We start from the raw sequence: 15,772 nt of genomic DNA, 5'->3' as shown, positions 1-15,772 counted from the left end.
CTTTTTAACTCTACTGTGTCATTAAGATGCTTTGTATAATGCCAAACCATAGCTGGAGAAACTAAGTTTAATAAATATCAAATAGATTTTCTGTATTAAAGTTTATAAACACTGTGCTCTTTACACTTCAACTCTTACTTTGCCCTTTTTCATGCAACTCCTGTTTTGCATTTTAGGGTCCAGTAGTACGTACACTTCTCTAAAAGTCTGGTCCCACCAGCCCAGGTCTCATTTTCTGACACAGAAATTCTGAACTCGCTGGCGAGGGGCCTTGTGCACAGGTCAGAATGTGCTCTGCCCCACAGAGACCTCAGATCCTCCTTGGTGTTCGTGGTGGCTTGAGCTTTCATTGTTTTATTAAACTAGGTTTTTCCAGTTCTGCCTTACGTTGAGACAGTTACAGACGAACGTGGGCACATCATTAGGGGGCAAGTGCCAACCTCGCCCACCTTAGGAACTTGCCAAGGCGCATTGCGTAGCCGGTGCGGAGCTCGCTCTCACCACGCTCTCCAGACTGAGACGCTATCACGTCGTTCCTGGGCAACGCTGGTTGGTTCTGATTACAGAGTGGACCCTTCCCCTCAGAGCTTGATCCCAGACAGCTGAAATTTCCATTTGAGACATTTAATAATATCCATAGAAAAATAAACTCTAAATTGACAAGTTAACACTCATCCACATACTGACATTCTAAGAAGAAATGGAGACTTATTTAAAGCATACGTCTGTCTTTAAATATTAAAAACACAAGGCTGCTTCACTTAGGGTCTCCGGGCGCGGCGCCGCCCGCAGCGTTCCATAGAACGGAGCGTTGTCGCAGGTGCTGCCGTCGCTTCTCCAGGGCGAGCGCGTCACTCCTGGGCCACGCTCAGGGAACAGCGTCTCTTTCTAGGGGAAAAGAAGGGGGTTTTTTAATGGAGCCTAGGAGTGACCAGGCCACCTCTGCTGCACTCCCTCCTCTGCTTGATCTGTCCCGTCTCAGGGAAAACCAAAGAAAGGAAAGTACACCCATTCTCTCACGGCCCGCGTAGGGCCGCCCTTGGCTCTTAACTCCTAAGGATTCTCCGTGGCGCTCCCAGCCTTAGCCCAGGCACTGCTCAGTCCAGCTTCACCCTGACGTCTAAGAGTCTCCCGATCACTCCTGCCCGGTGTCCCAGGGCTCTGGGGCCCAGCCCTGCTCGCGTGCTTGTGGAATTACCTGCAAAGCCTCGTGATGCACTCAGAATCGTCCCGGCAGGAGGCTCCTATGGGCCTGAGGGAAACGCCTCTCCAAAACGGGGTCATTCTCCGCAGCCTTCTTTTGACTGAGCTCAGTTCTGGTACTGGGTTGCCTTCCACCTGCAGGGCAAAGACAGTCACCTCGATGAATGGTCGTTCCCAGGATGCTGTGGACTCGGCAGAGGAACAGTCCTCAGAACCGAGCCGGGCTCTCGGGTCCCCCCCTCAGTCCCACCACTGCCAGCCCCGCACCCCGCACCCCGCATGTCCTTCCGTACCTGGCCCAGCAGCAGCAGGCAGATCATGAGCACCGCACAGAGCTTCAGGTGCCACATCTCGGCGGAGGGGACGTGGGAGCCTTAGAGCCAGGGACAGTCCCCACGGTGGTTTATAAACTGGCACCACCTCTTCTGTGGTTGCCAGGTGAGATGGGGGCAAAGTTCGTATTTGTCACCGGGGTGGATTTAATAAGTTAATGTCTACCAGAGGAATGTGCTCAGCGGCTGCCCTTCAGGCACTCGTGTTTACTGATAACCCATCTGGACTTTGAGTGACTGTGCTGCTGGCCTGGACCTTCCCAGCCACTTTACCATAAGTCAGCACTGCCCTCCTTCCCTCTGAAAGCCACGTGAAACCACTGAGGGAGGCCAGGCACCTGGCCACATTTCTATTCCAAAATAGCTCAGTGAGATCACGCTAATAAAAATAGAATTCTAATGAGGAAGTCTTCAGAAACGATGTTGACCTCTTTCAGCCCCGTGTGGGAAAGGAGCCCTGGTCAACTGTGTATGGGCAGTTGGTCAAGGCCCTTGTCTTCCTTTCGTGGGAAGATGCTTCAACACACACAGTCTAGAGTTCCCCAGGTCCTGCACCTGCAGAGATGGGCCGTCACCCCAATGGTCTGCATCCGTCCATCGCCCCAGTAGAATGAACACCAGCTGTGGGAAATTCAGAGTCTGCCCTCTCCCAGGGCAAGGGCAGGCGGGACTGATGCGGAACTCACCTGCGTCCAATGATCATAGACTGGATTTTGCTGCTTGTGTGAGTGAGGAGGTGGCAGGATATCCTAAATTAATGGGGGAGCTTAGGACTTTGGGAGTCCTAAATAGTGACAATATTATAAATAATAAGCTGGGCCATCGTCCCAGTATTTGACTGGGACCTAATCAGAGCCTTTCCTTCCCAGCAACCTCAGGGGAGCAAGCGTAGGGCTGAGATGTCTTCAAAGCGGCAAACATTCGTGAGTTTGGATGGGAATCACTGCGGATTTCTAGACCAAGGGAGGACATCTGTCCACACCATGAGTTGTCGTGGGCGCTCATGCAATGACATGGGCATTTTAAGTTTTGGGGCAAGGTATGAATTTCGAGTAAGGAGATTCATGGGACTTTATCTTCCTGCCACCTGGAAGGGTAATAAGCCGAGACAGATGCCTGTCTGCCTGGTGTCTCCCTACAAACTCGGCTGATACCGCTTCCCAAGGCCCTTCTCGCCGTCACAGGCTGGACGCTGGGGAAGAGCCTCTTGTTCCTTTTCCACAGGGGAAAGTGGATGAGCTGAAGGTGGAACAGGACGGTCGCCAGTCCGCTGCCAGGCAGACGGGGCAGCTCCTTGCTGAGGGCGGGGAGGACGGCACGACGCACCTCAGGGCTGGGGCTGTGCGGATGTGACTCCACAGAGCGGACTGTGCTGTTCTAGTCCTCTCAGGACACTGGGGTCAGGCCTAGAGGGGGACACCACTGATGTCACTTGGGGAACATGGAGGAGAGACGAGTCACACATACCAAACCCAACGAACCAACGCTGCGAATTCCAGACTGGTTGGCTGCTCTGTCCCTTCACCCCTGAGCTTGGATCCCGGATGATCCCAGGTAGGGGCCTAACCAGGAACTTTCGCAGGGTGGGGGAAGGGCCGTGCAGTGACCCAGTGAACATCGGGTAAGAACACAAAAGCGATTAGATAAGCAAAAGGCTTAACAACGTGATGTCCTAGAGCCAGCTGGGTCTGTGGACTCGGTGCCAGCCGTCCCTTAACCAGCCTGCAAAGATATGGCAGATGGGTCTGGAAACTGCTCCTCCAAAACGTGGGCACTTCTCACCCTCCGTGTCTGCCGTCTGGTCCTCCAAGCAAAACCCAACTAGTCTTTTTTATTAATTTGTAAAGCCAGTACCACAGTCAAGGGAAGAGCCTGACCTGAAGCCCTGGGCCCCCAGGAGTAGGGGGAAGAACAGCACTGCAGAGCCCTTTTGGGTCAGGCTTCTATCTTGTATGCCACCCCCTTTCCCCAAAAGAAAAACCATTAGTTATTTTCTGTGGAAGGAACCACTATTAGGGAAACTATTTCAGCATAGGTCTACATGAACTTTGTAGTTATTTAAATTAAATATGGAGCAAGAATCAAACTTATAGAAGCGAACACATTTAGGCAGCAGTTGTCCACAGCCATCCCATGTTTATTTACATTTATTCTTGAGACAGTCTCTGTCACCTGGGCTAGAGTGCCGTGGTGTCAGCCTAGCTCACAGCAACCTCAAACTTCTGGGCTCAAGCGATCCTGCTGCCTCAGCTTCCCCAGTACCTGTAGTAGTACAGGTATGTGCCACCATGCCCGGCTAATTTTTTCTATTTTTGGTAGAGACGAGGTCTCACTCTTGCTCAGGCTGGTCTGAGCGATCCTCCAGCGTTGGCCTCCTGGAGTGCTAAGATTACAGGTGTGAGCCACCGAGCCGGGCCATCCATACTTCTTGATAGACTATGAAGGTCTATTCCTGAAATTAAAAAAGTAAAAGTTCTCTGCAATCAAGCATTTTGCTGAATGAATAAACACATAACTACATGCTCCTTCTTCCATAGAAAGACTTAAACAGCCCTTAACATTCAGCCGTAGGAGAAAGAACACTCGGCTGGGAGGCAGGCGCTTAGGTGTATGCCATGTGACTGCCCACAGGCCAGCCCTACCCATCCTTGGGCTTAGTCTCCTATTCCATCACTGACATGGGAGTAGCTCTCAGGCCTCTCAGGCACTGACATTTGGGGGTTCAAATGATTAATTTACAAGAAGAAAATGAGACTGAAGCAGGTTTGATAGCTGAGAGCTTGGCAACTCTGGATACCACTCCCAGGGATTTTCTGGGTCCGAGTTAAGTGCCTTGGATGAAATGGGAGAAAGGCCGTAGATACGTGAGCAGCTGTTGGAAACACATTCCACGTAGAGAGATCATGAGCACTTGGCAGTAACTAGAAACTTTTTTGTTGTCCCTGAGCAGGAGGTGGCTAATAAAAGATGAAAGACTCTGAAATGGAGAAACTTTTCCTGGTAAAATTTCAACAAAGGGTCAAAGTGTATTTACTTTTTTGGTAGCTGGAACTGGCACAGACTTTGGGACTAGGCCTGCAATTTGGGGAACTATGTTGGCAGGCTGAAGCGAGAGCTCCTTTCACCAGGCTCTGCAGCCCATAAATAAAAGTCCCTGTGTGGGCAGGAGCATCAGAGAACAAAGGGTTAAAAGGAGCACGTGGTTGAGCCACAGCCAGGGCTGGAGGCTCCAGGTGGACGGGTTTGAGGCGCTGAGGCCCACATTAGCTGCACTTCCTTAAAGGCTTTACTCGGTTCTCCTTCATAGATTTCTGCAACTAGAATGGTCCCTAAAATGGTCCCAGGTCCCGTATCATGTACAAGAGCTCTGAGCCAGGACAACTCATGTTCCGCACTCGCTGCCTCAGCACCCCTGCTGCACAGGTGAGCTCTGTGCCCCCAAGCTTAAAGAAGGAAACCCCTGGATGAGAGACAGGCTTAAAGCAGCCTTTAATTTCAGCCAAAGAAGCTCAGCACATCCAAGGGCTTAGAGGGGACAGCGGTCTTCTCAACAGAGCACTCCTGGAGTGAAAAGGATTCGGAGCAACAGGCTCGATGCCTCCTCTGGGCTGAGAAAGGGTGTTGGAGTCTTCTGAGCTGGCGTCTTCAAAGGAATAGAACCAGGGAGAAACAGTCTGAGGGTAAAACATGGCCAGGAAGCTTGGAGCAAAGATCAGAAAGACCCTGAGAAAGACCAGGGCCTGTCAAAGCGGTGGTCTTCCCCTGGCCTGTGAACCTTCTGAAGCTCTGCAAGGTAAGCATGTGTCCACAGTTTTCATCAGATTTTCAAAGGAGTCTATGACCCAAATATGTTATGAGACCTGGGAACAAATCTGGACAAAGAGCCAAACTGTCTACAGGGGCAGGTGGGGAGTTTTCCTCAGACACTGTCCCCTGTCAAGCCTGTAGCACTATGCTAGACACATGGCACTCACTCTAACATTTCTATTTCATGGATGAAAAACTTATGGCTCAAGAATGCAGGTTTCCAGGCTGGGCGAGGTGGCTCACACCTGTAATCCTAGCACTCTGGGAGGCCGAGGCGGGTGGATTACTCAAGGTCAGGAGTTTGAAACCATCCTGAGCAAGAGCGAGACCCCGTCTGTACTATAAATAGAAAGAAATTAATTGGCCAACTAATATAGAGAGAAAAAACTAGCTGGGCATGGTGGCGCATGCCTGTAGTCCCAGCTACTTGGGAGGCTGAGACAGAAGGATCACTTGAGCCCAAGAGTTTGCGGTTGCTGTGAGCTAGGCAGACGCCACGGCACTCTAGCCTGGGCAACAAAATGAGACTCTCTCTCAACAACAAAAAATACAGGTTTCCTGCCTGTATCACAGCACGTGACAGTTTAAGGGAATGGGCCCACGATTATCAAACTCAGCACCTCCCCTCCCCAACCTTCAGCCTCAAAATTAATGCCATTGGCCGGGTGAGGTGGCTGATGCCTGTAATCCTAACACTCTGGGAGGCCAAGGCAGGCGGATTGCTCGAGGTCAGGAGTTCGAAACCAGACTGAGCAGGAGCAAGACCCCACCTCTACTATAAATAGAAAAAAATTAATTGGCGGCCGGGCGCGGTGGCTCACGCCTGTAATCCTAGCACTCTGGGAGGCCGAGGCGGGCGGATTGCTCAAGGTCGGGAGTTAGAAACCAGCCTGAGCGAGACCCCGTCTCTACTAAAAATAGAAAGAAATTAATTGGCCAACTAAAAGTATATATACAAAAAATTAGCCGGGCATGGTGGTGCATGCCTGTAGTCCCAGCTACTCGGGAGGCTGAGGCAGAAGGATCGCTTGAGCCCAGGAGTTTGAGGTTGCTGTGAGCTAGGCTGACGCCACGGCACTCACTCTAGCCTGGGCAACAAAAGTGAGACTCTGTCTCAAAAAAAAAACACAAAAAAAGAAATTAATTGGCCAACTAATATAGAGAGAAAAAACTAGCCAGGCATGGTGGCGCATGCCTGTAGTCCCAGCTACTAGGGAGGCTGAGGCAGGAGGATTGCTTGAGGCCAGGAGATTAAGGTTGCTGTGAGCTAGGCTGATGCCACGCCACGGCACTCACTCTAGCTTGGGCAACAAAGCAAGACTCTGTCTCAAACAACAAAAATTAATGCGATTTATCTTATGGATTTTTTGTTTTGAAGTATTTTACTTTGGGGTGTTAAAAGGCCACAGCAACCATTAGCAGTACAGACACCATGTGAGCCAAACTGAAAGCTGCTGCTAGCAGGAAGTATCCTTTAAAGAGAGAAAGTTTCTGAAACTGGATCCCAGATTCCATCTCATTTCCTGCACAGGAGCACTGAGCTGTGACAACTCCCATGTCCCACAAGCCCCCTGCCTCGGCATCCCCGCCACAGGCAAGATCCACGCCCCGAGCTTAGAGAAGGAAGCTCTATAAGGGACTAGAGTAAAATTGCCAACCACATTATCTCAGTGAAGGGGGGAACTTTTCTACTAAAAAGATAATTCAAAGGCTCTAGAGCAGAAGCGAACTTTCTTGAAGGGCCAAAGGAAATATATTAGGCTCTATGGACCACATATGGCTAAAAACCATTGCTGGCTCCCTGGTATGAAAATAGGAAACTGCTGTAGAGGCGCGGGGATCACCTCATCCCCTCTACAGCTGACTGGGCCCCAGGCGAGGCGGTCCTGCCCTAAGAGGCAAGGCAGTGCAGCACAGCTACGGGAGTGCACACTTTAGCGCAGGACTCCACCACCCACTGCTGTGTGATTTCCGGCAAATGACTTAACCTCTGTGCCTGTTTCCTCATCTGAAAAATGAGTATAACCACACTTCAAAGGTTGCTGTGGGGTTTAAAAGAGTTCATATGTATGGCTAAGTAGAGTACCTGACACACAGTAATTGCAATACAGTTACTAGACTTTATTGCTGTTACGGGAGCAGCGGGCCACAAACCAATCCCCCCACAGCCCAGGCCACCCACAGATGGCGAGCTGCAGTTGCCCCGGCTGCGTATTGTAGATTATTGAACAAAGGGAAAGCTCTGCTCCTTCACCAAAACCGCAGACCAGGGAAGACTGCTGAGGACCCATGCTGAGGAGGGGAGTTTCGTGAACTTAAATAACAGCAGTCACACCAAGGATTCTGCTCACAAAAAGGTAAGATCACAACAGTGCTGCCCATACAAGTTTATTGTGTCTTCAAGACACTACAGCGCAGACTCCTCTCCCAGAGAAGAACCTTCCAGATTTCAGGGACAGGGAGCCATCATCCAGATGAGGGGCTCATTTGTCATTTTCATAGACAGCTGGATTCTTCCTCTTGGATTTCTCGAACTCCTCCATCCCCCATGTGTAGACAAGATAAAACACTACGAATGCTTTAAAAATAAAAAATGAGAATAAGCAGTGAGTGTGTATTATGAATAAGACATATGAATAAAGAGGCCTCAGTCCTCTTTTCTGGCTTAACAACAGATTCTGCCCTCTAACTGCTCTCTGGTTTTCAAGAAACCACTTTTGAACCACAGGATCAAGAAGGGTTACATTATACACCCTGGGATCAAAGGAAAGGGGTCCACCCGGAAAAGTGTGTCACCGACTCTTCCCTATCCCTCCCCTGCTGCACATTAATTTAAGTCAAATAATTGAGATAGCATTCGCAGGACATAAAGTTCACCATTTCAAAGTGTCTATTCGGTGGTTCTTAGCACGGTCATGAGGCAAGTACCATCACTGTCAGCTCACGCTAAAACCATTTCACCACCGACACGAAGATAAAGATGACCTCAGAAAAGTAGCTGGGGTCACCCAAGCGATCTGAGGCCAGTCATTTCGGTTCTGTGACTCAGTTTCCCCCTAGGCTGGGGAGGATGTTGTGACCAGCACAAGGGCCGTCGGGAATATTTGGCGAGAAAGGCGCGCACGGCCCGCGGCAGGGTCGCCGCCGCCGGGGAAGGGAGCCCCGCCGCCCCTGCCCAGGCCCGGGCACTCACGCGGCGCCACGCGGAGGGCGGACGCCTGGATGCGGCGCAGCACGTTGGGGACCCCCTTGGAGAAGTAGTTGGGGAAGGCGCGCTGCTCGAAGGGGGACAGGCTGTAGGTGATGACATGCCGCATCCGAGTCAGGTTCCCGAACTCGCGGCCCATCGCGGCGGCGTCCCTGCGGGACCGAGGGGCGGAGACGCGTTTGGCTCGGTTCGGGGACGCGCGGGGACCGCCACCCCAGGTACCCGCCCTCCCAACCGCCGCCAACACCGCGCCCCAGAACCGGCTCCCGCACCTGGGTCACCTCGCCCTCTAGAGTCGCGCGGGCACCGGCCTCCGGACGTCACTTCCGGTACGACCGGAAGCCGCTCGTGGAGGCCGTGAGGTCGCTTCCGGGGGATACCATTGTCCTGTCGTCTCCGGGGGAGGCGGCAGGCCGGTCGCGCGGTGGGCGGCGCCCTGGAAGCCCCGCCTGGTCTGGGCGCGGCCGGGCGGGGACGGCGCGGGCTGTGGGAAGGGCCTGGCCGCCCGGGCGCTGACACTCTTCCTCAGCCCCTCGTTTTTCTGGGGAGCCCCGGGACGGCCGCGTGCGGGCGACAAAGGGGCCGAGCTGACCGGGCGGAGCGTACGGCCCAAACGCGCGGCTTCGTTGGGTCTTGACCGGCAGCCGAAGGGAGTCGGCTGTTTCCAGGCCGTCGACGACGCCAGCGCCAAATCAGGGACGCAGACCTAAGGCTTCCCTTGGTGACCCCGAGTTAGAGTCCCCTGGGGCGCCGTGAGCTCCCCGAGATAGGGCACACGCGCTCCCTCAGATTCAGCCACCGAAGCTATCGCATAGTCGTCAGGCAGTTGATTAACACTGTGAGTGGCCGGCGCGGTGGCCCACGCCTGTAATCCCAGCACTCTGGGAGGCCGGGCGGCGGGGTCGCTCAAGGTCGGGAGTTCGAAACCAGCCTGAGCAAGAGCGAGACCCCGTCTCTACTGAGAGTAGAAAGAAACTATCTGGACAACTGAAACTATATAGAAAAAGTTAGCCGGGCATGGTGGCGCGTGCCTGTAGTCCCACCTACTCGGGAGGCTGAGGCAGGAGGATCGCTTGAGCCCAGGAGTCTGAGGTTGCTGTGAGCCAGGCTGATGCCACAGCACTCACTCTAGCCCAGGCAACAGAGTGAGACTCTGTCTCAAAAAAAGAAAAAAGAAATACTCAGTGGCAGCCGGATTCCCGCCCCTGCGGTTGTCCCTGTCCCCAGTTCTTTCCTCCGCGGCGGGGGACCGCGCGTGGGAGGCGCCGTCGTTTTCCCTAACGCGCAGTTCTGCGTGGGGACGCTGTCGCGCCGCGGCTGGCTGTTCCGCGCCCCATGCCGCGCCTGCACGGTTCCGTGGCGTTGGCGGCCGTGTGATCCGGGACTCGGCTGTCGTTCGGGGCCTGTGTGCTCGGCAATACTGCTGACTGGCCACGGACCAGGGCGCTTGGGCAGGCGGTGAACGCAGTATTTTGCAAACAGACCTCAGTTTTGCCAGTCTAGGTTCTGCATAAACTGGTTTTGTGTCGTGTGCTACTATGGGTGTGGGTTGACTTTGTTCCAGCAAGTAGTCTCCTTCCGGGTGGCATTCCTTTCAACGATAGCCCTCGTTTCAGTGTTTCCTGCTGTACCTTTGCCTCATTTTTCTGAACTGTAGGGTAGGTCCCAGTGCAGTGGCGTTTATGACTAATTGATCACAACCAGTTACAGATTCCTTTGTTCTTTCTCCACTCCCACTGCCTCAGTTGACCAGCCTTAAAAAATTATATATATATATATATGTATATATATATATATATGTAATATCTAGCCTGGCCTCTGCTCCAAGGCAAGAACGTAAATACTTGTAACAGGTAAGGACAAAATACCATAGTGAGTTCTACCACCATTTGGGTGATCAATAAAAAATAAAGCATTCATTTATTTTATAGCACTAGGAAACGTCTCAAAACCTTTCAGCCAAGTTCTATCTAGGTAGGTGTACAGACCAAAGTAAGGAAATCATGGTATTATATTTTTAGCCGAGGTTTAAGGCGATGTCCTTTTCTTTCAAGCAGATTACAAATACAGTTGCAATATTCCAAGAACATAGTCTGTATTAAGCCACCTTGGAGGACTTAGCAACCTAACAGTTCTCTGCTCTCTGGGATTTCTATGCCAGTTGTGACTTTAATCTCACCTTTCAAGTGAACATGGAGTGAGTAATTATTCTAAGCACCTGGAACTGGGATAGGTGGTGAGGATGAATCAAGAAGACGAGAGTAAACCTAATACCAAAAATTGCATACCAACATCTGAGTGTCATCACGAATAATTAGTTAGCTTTTCCACATGTCTTAGAAGTTCCAGCAAGCACCAAGAAACATTTTAGGAATCCTAATTTCTCTCTCTCTCAAAAAACTAAGAGGTTTTATTTTACGATCATTCCTTAATTTCCCTTAGACTTTCAGCTACATAACTAGTCTATTAGTATAATGATAATGTAACAGGTCTTAAATAAATGCCTGGGGTGGGGAAAAGGTAGAGGAAAGCTAAATAACGAAATAAATCTGTATCTAATGAGGGCAAATTGGCTAAATAGGGTGTTATCAGCTGTTTGATATAGAGCCGATAAAAATTATGTTCAGCTAGGCACCCTTGAGGCCTGATTACAGAAGCCCCGCTAGTCCACCCACACACCTAAAATTTATTTAAGAGACGAAGCTAGGGCCTTCCTGGCCTTTAGGAAGAAGACTGGCATGGGGAAATGTGTTCCTCCCTAGCTCCTACAAGCCATGGCGCTTTCCAGCAAATTCCTCCTTTGGTTTTGCTGTTTTGCCTGGCTCTGTGTTCCTAGTAGCCTTAGTTCCCAGGCTTCTCGGGGAGAAGCTCAGATTGCAGCTGGTGCAGAGTTGGAATCTGAGGCTGAGCCTTGGTCCTTGCTGCAGCCTGTCGATGGGAGAGACAGATCTGGCTTCCTTCCCCCTCTTTTCAAAGTCCTATCTGATGGGCCAGGCGGGGCACCCAGGCTGCAGCCGGACTCCAGAGCCTTGCACTACATGAAGAAGCTCTATAAGGCATATGCTACTAAGGACGGGATTCCCAAATCCAATAGAAGTCACCTCTACAATACCGTGCGGCTCTTCACCCCCTGTGCCCAGCACAAGCAGGCTCCTGGAGACCAGGTGGCAGGTGTGTAAGAGAGTGGTTAACTGAGGGGGGGGCGATGATAGAAGATGCTGCACTTCAGTTACAGAAAGGAGCTGGGCCTTGCTCCTTAAACTGCGTTTCATTTTGCTCGGTACTCAGTATCCAATTGAAACAAATCTGGTACTCAGTCTTACTGTTTTCTTCCTGATGCCGTCATTGGTTAAGGAGGGCTAATATGATAGAACCTTAAAGCTATGAGACTTAATGGCTTGGGAAGGCTGAGGCTGAAGGTTTTCCATTCCGTGAAGCTGTTGGCCCAGAAATGTGCCTAAAATCTCTCTTAAAGCTATTGGTGTGCTTTGTTAATCAGTTTATTTTCTCCTTGTTTGTTGCTTTCTGTGAGGGGAGAGCTTAAGTCCCTATTTGGAACGTGGGTCCTTACAAGAACAAAGTATTAGTCAACACTTTGACTCAGCCTGGTGTCTTGTATGTGTGAGAGAGGGTCCCTGCCTTAAAAGTCCTACACTCACTAGCTTATGACTTAAAAAAAAATCATTATAACCCAACAGGGCAGCTGTGGCTGTTTAAAAACTCTTCCTTCTTCCTTAATATCCTGTTTTATTATAGTGGGTTTGGAGCATCTGTTTTCAATCTCAAATGTTCTAAATTAACTTGGAAAATTAAGGTTTTTTTTAAATTCATTCACCAGGGGTTAGACGTCACCAGGGGTGACTTCATTCACCAGGGGTTAGAACGTCATCTTAACAAGACTGATAAATATTTTATATGGTTTTCCCTCTAGAGTCTCTCAAAGATAAAAATACGTTCCTTATTAATTTCCTCTGTGTTTGGAGCAAATTAAGAATGAAACTTCAGGCTGGGGGCAGTGGCTCACACCTGTAATCCTAGCACTGTGGGAGACTGACCAGGGAAGATCGCTTGAGCTCAGGAGTTCAAGACCAGCCTGAGCCCAAGCACAAGACCCCATCTCTACTAAATATAGAAAAGTTAGCCAGGTGTGGTGGGCACCTGTAGTCCCAGCTACTCGGGAGGCTGAAGCAGGAGGATCGCTTGAGCCCAGGAGTTTGACATCGCAGTGAGCTACGATGATGCCGCTGCACTCTAGCCCAGGGTGACAGAGCGAAACTCTATCTGAAGAAAGAAAGAAAGAAACTTCAGAATATAATGATTGCCTGTTGCTTTAGTTCACCGCCAAATCTGCCTGACTTTCTGGAGATAAAACGTCCAGTGTGGTGCTGGGAATTATGTTCTTTTCGCATGAACCCCCCTCCTCCTCTTGAGGACTGAGGAAGTAGGGGTGGGTGGAGAGAAGGGAGAAATAATACGAAATGCTAATTCCTTGACTTCCCCGTGATGTTTGATCCATACTCAAGCACGACTGGTGGATTGTTTTTCTTCCCAGGGATCCTTCCACCGGTGGACCTGCTGTTTGACCTGGACCGTGTCACCGCTGTCGAACGCCTGCTCAAGTCAGTCTTGCTGTACACTGTCAACCACTCGGTTTCTCTTCCCTCTGCTGTCAAGTGTGCGTGCAACCTGGTGATAAAGGAGCCAGCGCCTTCTGGCCAGAGTCTCCCTGGAGCTCCACACTCCTTTACCTTGAACTCGCAGTTTGAATTTGGCAAGAAACACAGATGGATTGAGGTCGATGTGACCACCCTCCTTCAGCCTCTGGTGGGCTCCAACAAGAAGATTCACATGTCTGTAAATTTTACGTGCACGAGAGAGCAGCCTCGGCGTCCTTCGGCACGGGACGGCCCATCTGACGTGACTCTCCTGGTGTCGCCCTCGCTGATCTTGTATCTGAATGACACCAGTGCTCGGGCTCATCACAGCCGGTTGTCCCTTCACGACGCAAGGAGGCCTTCGCCGGGTCCCGACCAGAGGAGCAACGTGTCCGCCTACCCCGTGGGGGAAGAGGCCGCTGAGGATGGGAGGTCGTCCCGTCACCGGAGAGGGCAGGACACTGTCGTCTCTGAATTGAAGAAGCCCCTGGTTCCGGCTTCCCTCAACCTGAGTGACTACTTCAAACAGTTCCTTTTCCCCCAAAACGAGTGTGAGCTCCACGACTTCAGACTGAGCTTCAGCCAGCTGAAGTGGGACAACTGGATCGTGGCCCCGGGCAGGTACAACCCTCGCTACTGCAAAGGGGACTGTCCCAGGGCCGCCGGGCACCGGTACGGCTCCGTGGCTCACACCATGGTGCAGAACATCATCCACGAGACGCTCGACCCCTCGGTGCCGAGGTCCTCGTGCGTGCCTGCCAGGTACAGCCCCCTGAGCGTCCTGACCGTGGAGCCCGACGGCTCCATCGCTTACAAAGAGTACGAGGACATGATAGCTACTAAGTGCACCTGCCGCTAGCAAACGGAGCTCCGAACTGAAACCTGGAGCCTGTCGTGGGAGAAAGTAAATGTCGTGTGCCTGTCTGTGCCTTTGGGAGAAAGCTCCGTGTGTCAGATCTCTCCATGAATCGCAGCGCAGGTTGTATAAGGACGGGCCTGTGTGGGTGAGCACCTTCTCTGACATGGGTGTATGGAGGGACAACGTCAGTTGTTGCTGCTGAGCCTCGGTTTCCATTCCTTGGGACAGCTTTGGATTTTTTTCCCTGGCCTGTTTTTCAGAGGAGTCTTATTCTTGATGGAAAAAAAAAAAAAATTCTTAGCCTAGATCTTAGAATTGTAGCTTATATAAATAGACAATTCAGAGCACTATAGTCTTATTTAAGGGAAGAATAAATTCTTATCAATGGCATGAGTTTTGCGTGTGTGTTTTATTAAAGATTGCTTTAAATGATGATTTGGGGAACGATGTGTATACAAGGTGGCCTTAGATCAACTTTTGAATTTTGATAGTAAATTCTTTGATTAGAGTAAAAGGGAAGGCTGACGTCGCCAAATCCTAATGAAGTGAGATTTCCTGGCACTAGAGCGTATGGAGCACAACTCATTGCTCTTGTTTGTGCAACTGTTACACAATATAGTAATTCTGCTTATTAACTGGCACTTAAAAGCAATTCACACAGAACAATGTAACACTTGTCTCATCAGTTTAAAGGAAACTGCCTTGAAGATTTTTCTAAGAAAAGCTATGTTTAAGACTATTTAAATGTATTTTTTTCCTTAATATATTTAAAACCTATGACCTTATGGAAGGAAGCCAGGGAGGTATTTTTTGTTTGGGTTTAGGTGTTTTGGGTTTGTGTTTTGTTGACTTGCCTCCTCTCCCTCTATTTTACCCCCACAGGTCGTTTTCCAGGTGATCTCGAACTGCTTCTGCTTAGCTGGTGGCAGTGACTGGGTTATGTTACTGGCCTTGTGTGGCTAGTAGGGCTTTTATGTGGGTTTTCAATATATCTCCTATTTATTCTGAGAGAGCCCTGGGGCACAGAGATGGGGCTTACAGGATGTTGTGTTTCAGAGTTTCTGAAACCCTAATATACAAACCAAAAGTAATTCCTAGATGCAAGAGGTACTTTTCATTCTTGTAAATGATCTTTTCTTAGTGCTATTTTTAACTTTATTAAATATTCACGTGCTATACAATTAAAGTGTACAATTTAATGGTTTGTAGTATATGCATAAACATGAGACACTATTGTCAATTTTAGAACATTTTCATCCCCTCAAAATGAAACCCTGTACCTTTTAGTGATCATCCCCCTGTTCCCTGCCCGACTGGGCCCTAAGTAGCCACTAACCTGTCTCTGTGGATTTCCTTATTCTGGACTTTCACATGGATGGAATCCTACACTATGTGGTCTTTTGTGAATGGTTCCTTTCACTTAGCATGCTTTCAAGGTTCATCTATGTCAGAACACAGATCAGCATTCCTTTCTCATGGCTGCATTCTGTTGTGTAGCTATGCCACATTTTGTTTATCTGTTTCTTGACGGGTGTGTGGGTTGTTTCCATTTTTTGGCTGTTATGAATGATGCTGGTAAAATTTGCATACAAGTTCGTGTTTCACTTCTCTTGGGCATACACTTAGAAGTGAAATTGCTGGGTCATACAGTACTGCGTTTAGTCATTTGATTAACTGCTGGACTGTTTTCCAAAACAGCTGTGCGGTT

General features: G+C 50.1%; 3 protein-coding genes across 4 annotated transcripts; 1 reads left to right on the top strand and 2 right to left on the bottom strand.

Annotated features, from left to right (window-relative positions):
* Positions 1 to 53: 53 nt before the first annotated feature.
* Positions 54 to 1,628, bottom strand: LEAP2 (liver enriched antimicrobial peptide 2). Its single transcript, XM_012762159.3, has 3 exons — positions 1,497 to 1,628; positions 1,199 to 1,338; positions 54 to 888 (listed from the first exon to the last, which is right to left on the bottom strand). The coding sequence occupies exons 1-3, from the start codon at positions 1,551 to 1,553 to the stop codon at positions 852 to 854; spliced, it is 234 nt and encodes a 77-aa protein (XP_012617613.1). The 5' UTR covers positions 1,554 to 1,628; the 3' UTR covers positions 54 to 851.
* A 6,086-nt stretch (positions 1,629 to 7,714) lies between these two features.
* On the bottom strand, positions 7,715 to 8,946 carry UQCRQ (ubiquinol-cytochrome c reductase complex III subunit VII). Its single transcript, XM_012762158.3, has 3 exons — positions 8,823 to 8,946; positions 8,536 to 8,702; positions 7,715 to 7,920 (listed from the first exon to the last, which is right to left on the bottom strand). Exons 2-3 carry the CDS (start codon positions 8,687 to 8,689, stop codon positions 7,826 to 7,828), a joined length of 249 nt encoding a protein of 82 aa, XP_012617612.1. The 5' UTR covers positions 8,690 to 8,702; positions 8,823 to 8,946; the 3' UTR covers positions 7,715 to 7,825.
* Positions 8,947 to 9,130: 184 nt separating this feature from the next.
* GDF9 (growth differentiation factor 9) lies at positions 9,131 to 14,447 on the top strand. 2 transcript variants are annotated; one of them, XR_012913947.1, is made up of 2 exons: positions 9,131 to 9,388; positions 13,103 to 13,190. XR_012913947.1 is itself a non-coding variant. In XM_012762151.2 (2 exons), the coding sequence occupies exons 1-2, from the start codon at positions 11,325 to 11,327 to the stop codon at positions 14,062 to 14,064; spliced, it is 1,359 nt and encodes a 452-aa protein (XP_012617605.1). In that variant the 3' UTR covers positions 14,065 to 14,447. The 2 variants fall into 2 exon arrangements, 1 of the variants encoding a protein (XP_012617605.1); XM_012762151.2 differs by lacking the exon at positions 9,131 to 9,388 and adding an exon at positions 11,325 to 11,721 and having other exon boundaries at positions 13,103 to 14,447.
* Positions 14,448 to 15,772: the final 1,325 nt, after the last annotated feature.

The sequence above is a fragment of the Microcebus murinus genome, chromosome 21, assembly GCF_040939455.1.
Source record: "Microcebus murinus isolate Inina chromosome 21, M.murinus_Inina_mat1.0, whole genome shotgun sequence".
NCBI lineage: Eukaryota > Metazoa > Chordata > Mammalia > Primates > Cheirogaleidae > Microcebus > Microcebus murinus.
The sequence above is the reverse complement of the archived record's forward strand: the minus strand, read 5'-3'. Positions and strand labels throughout refer to the sequence as shown.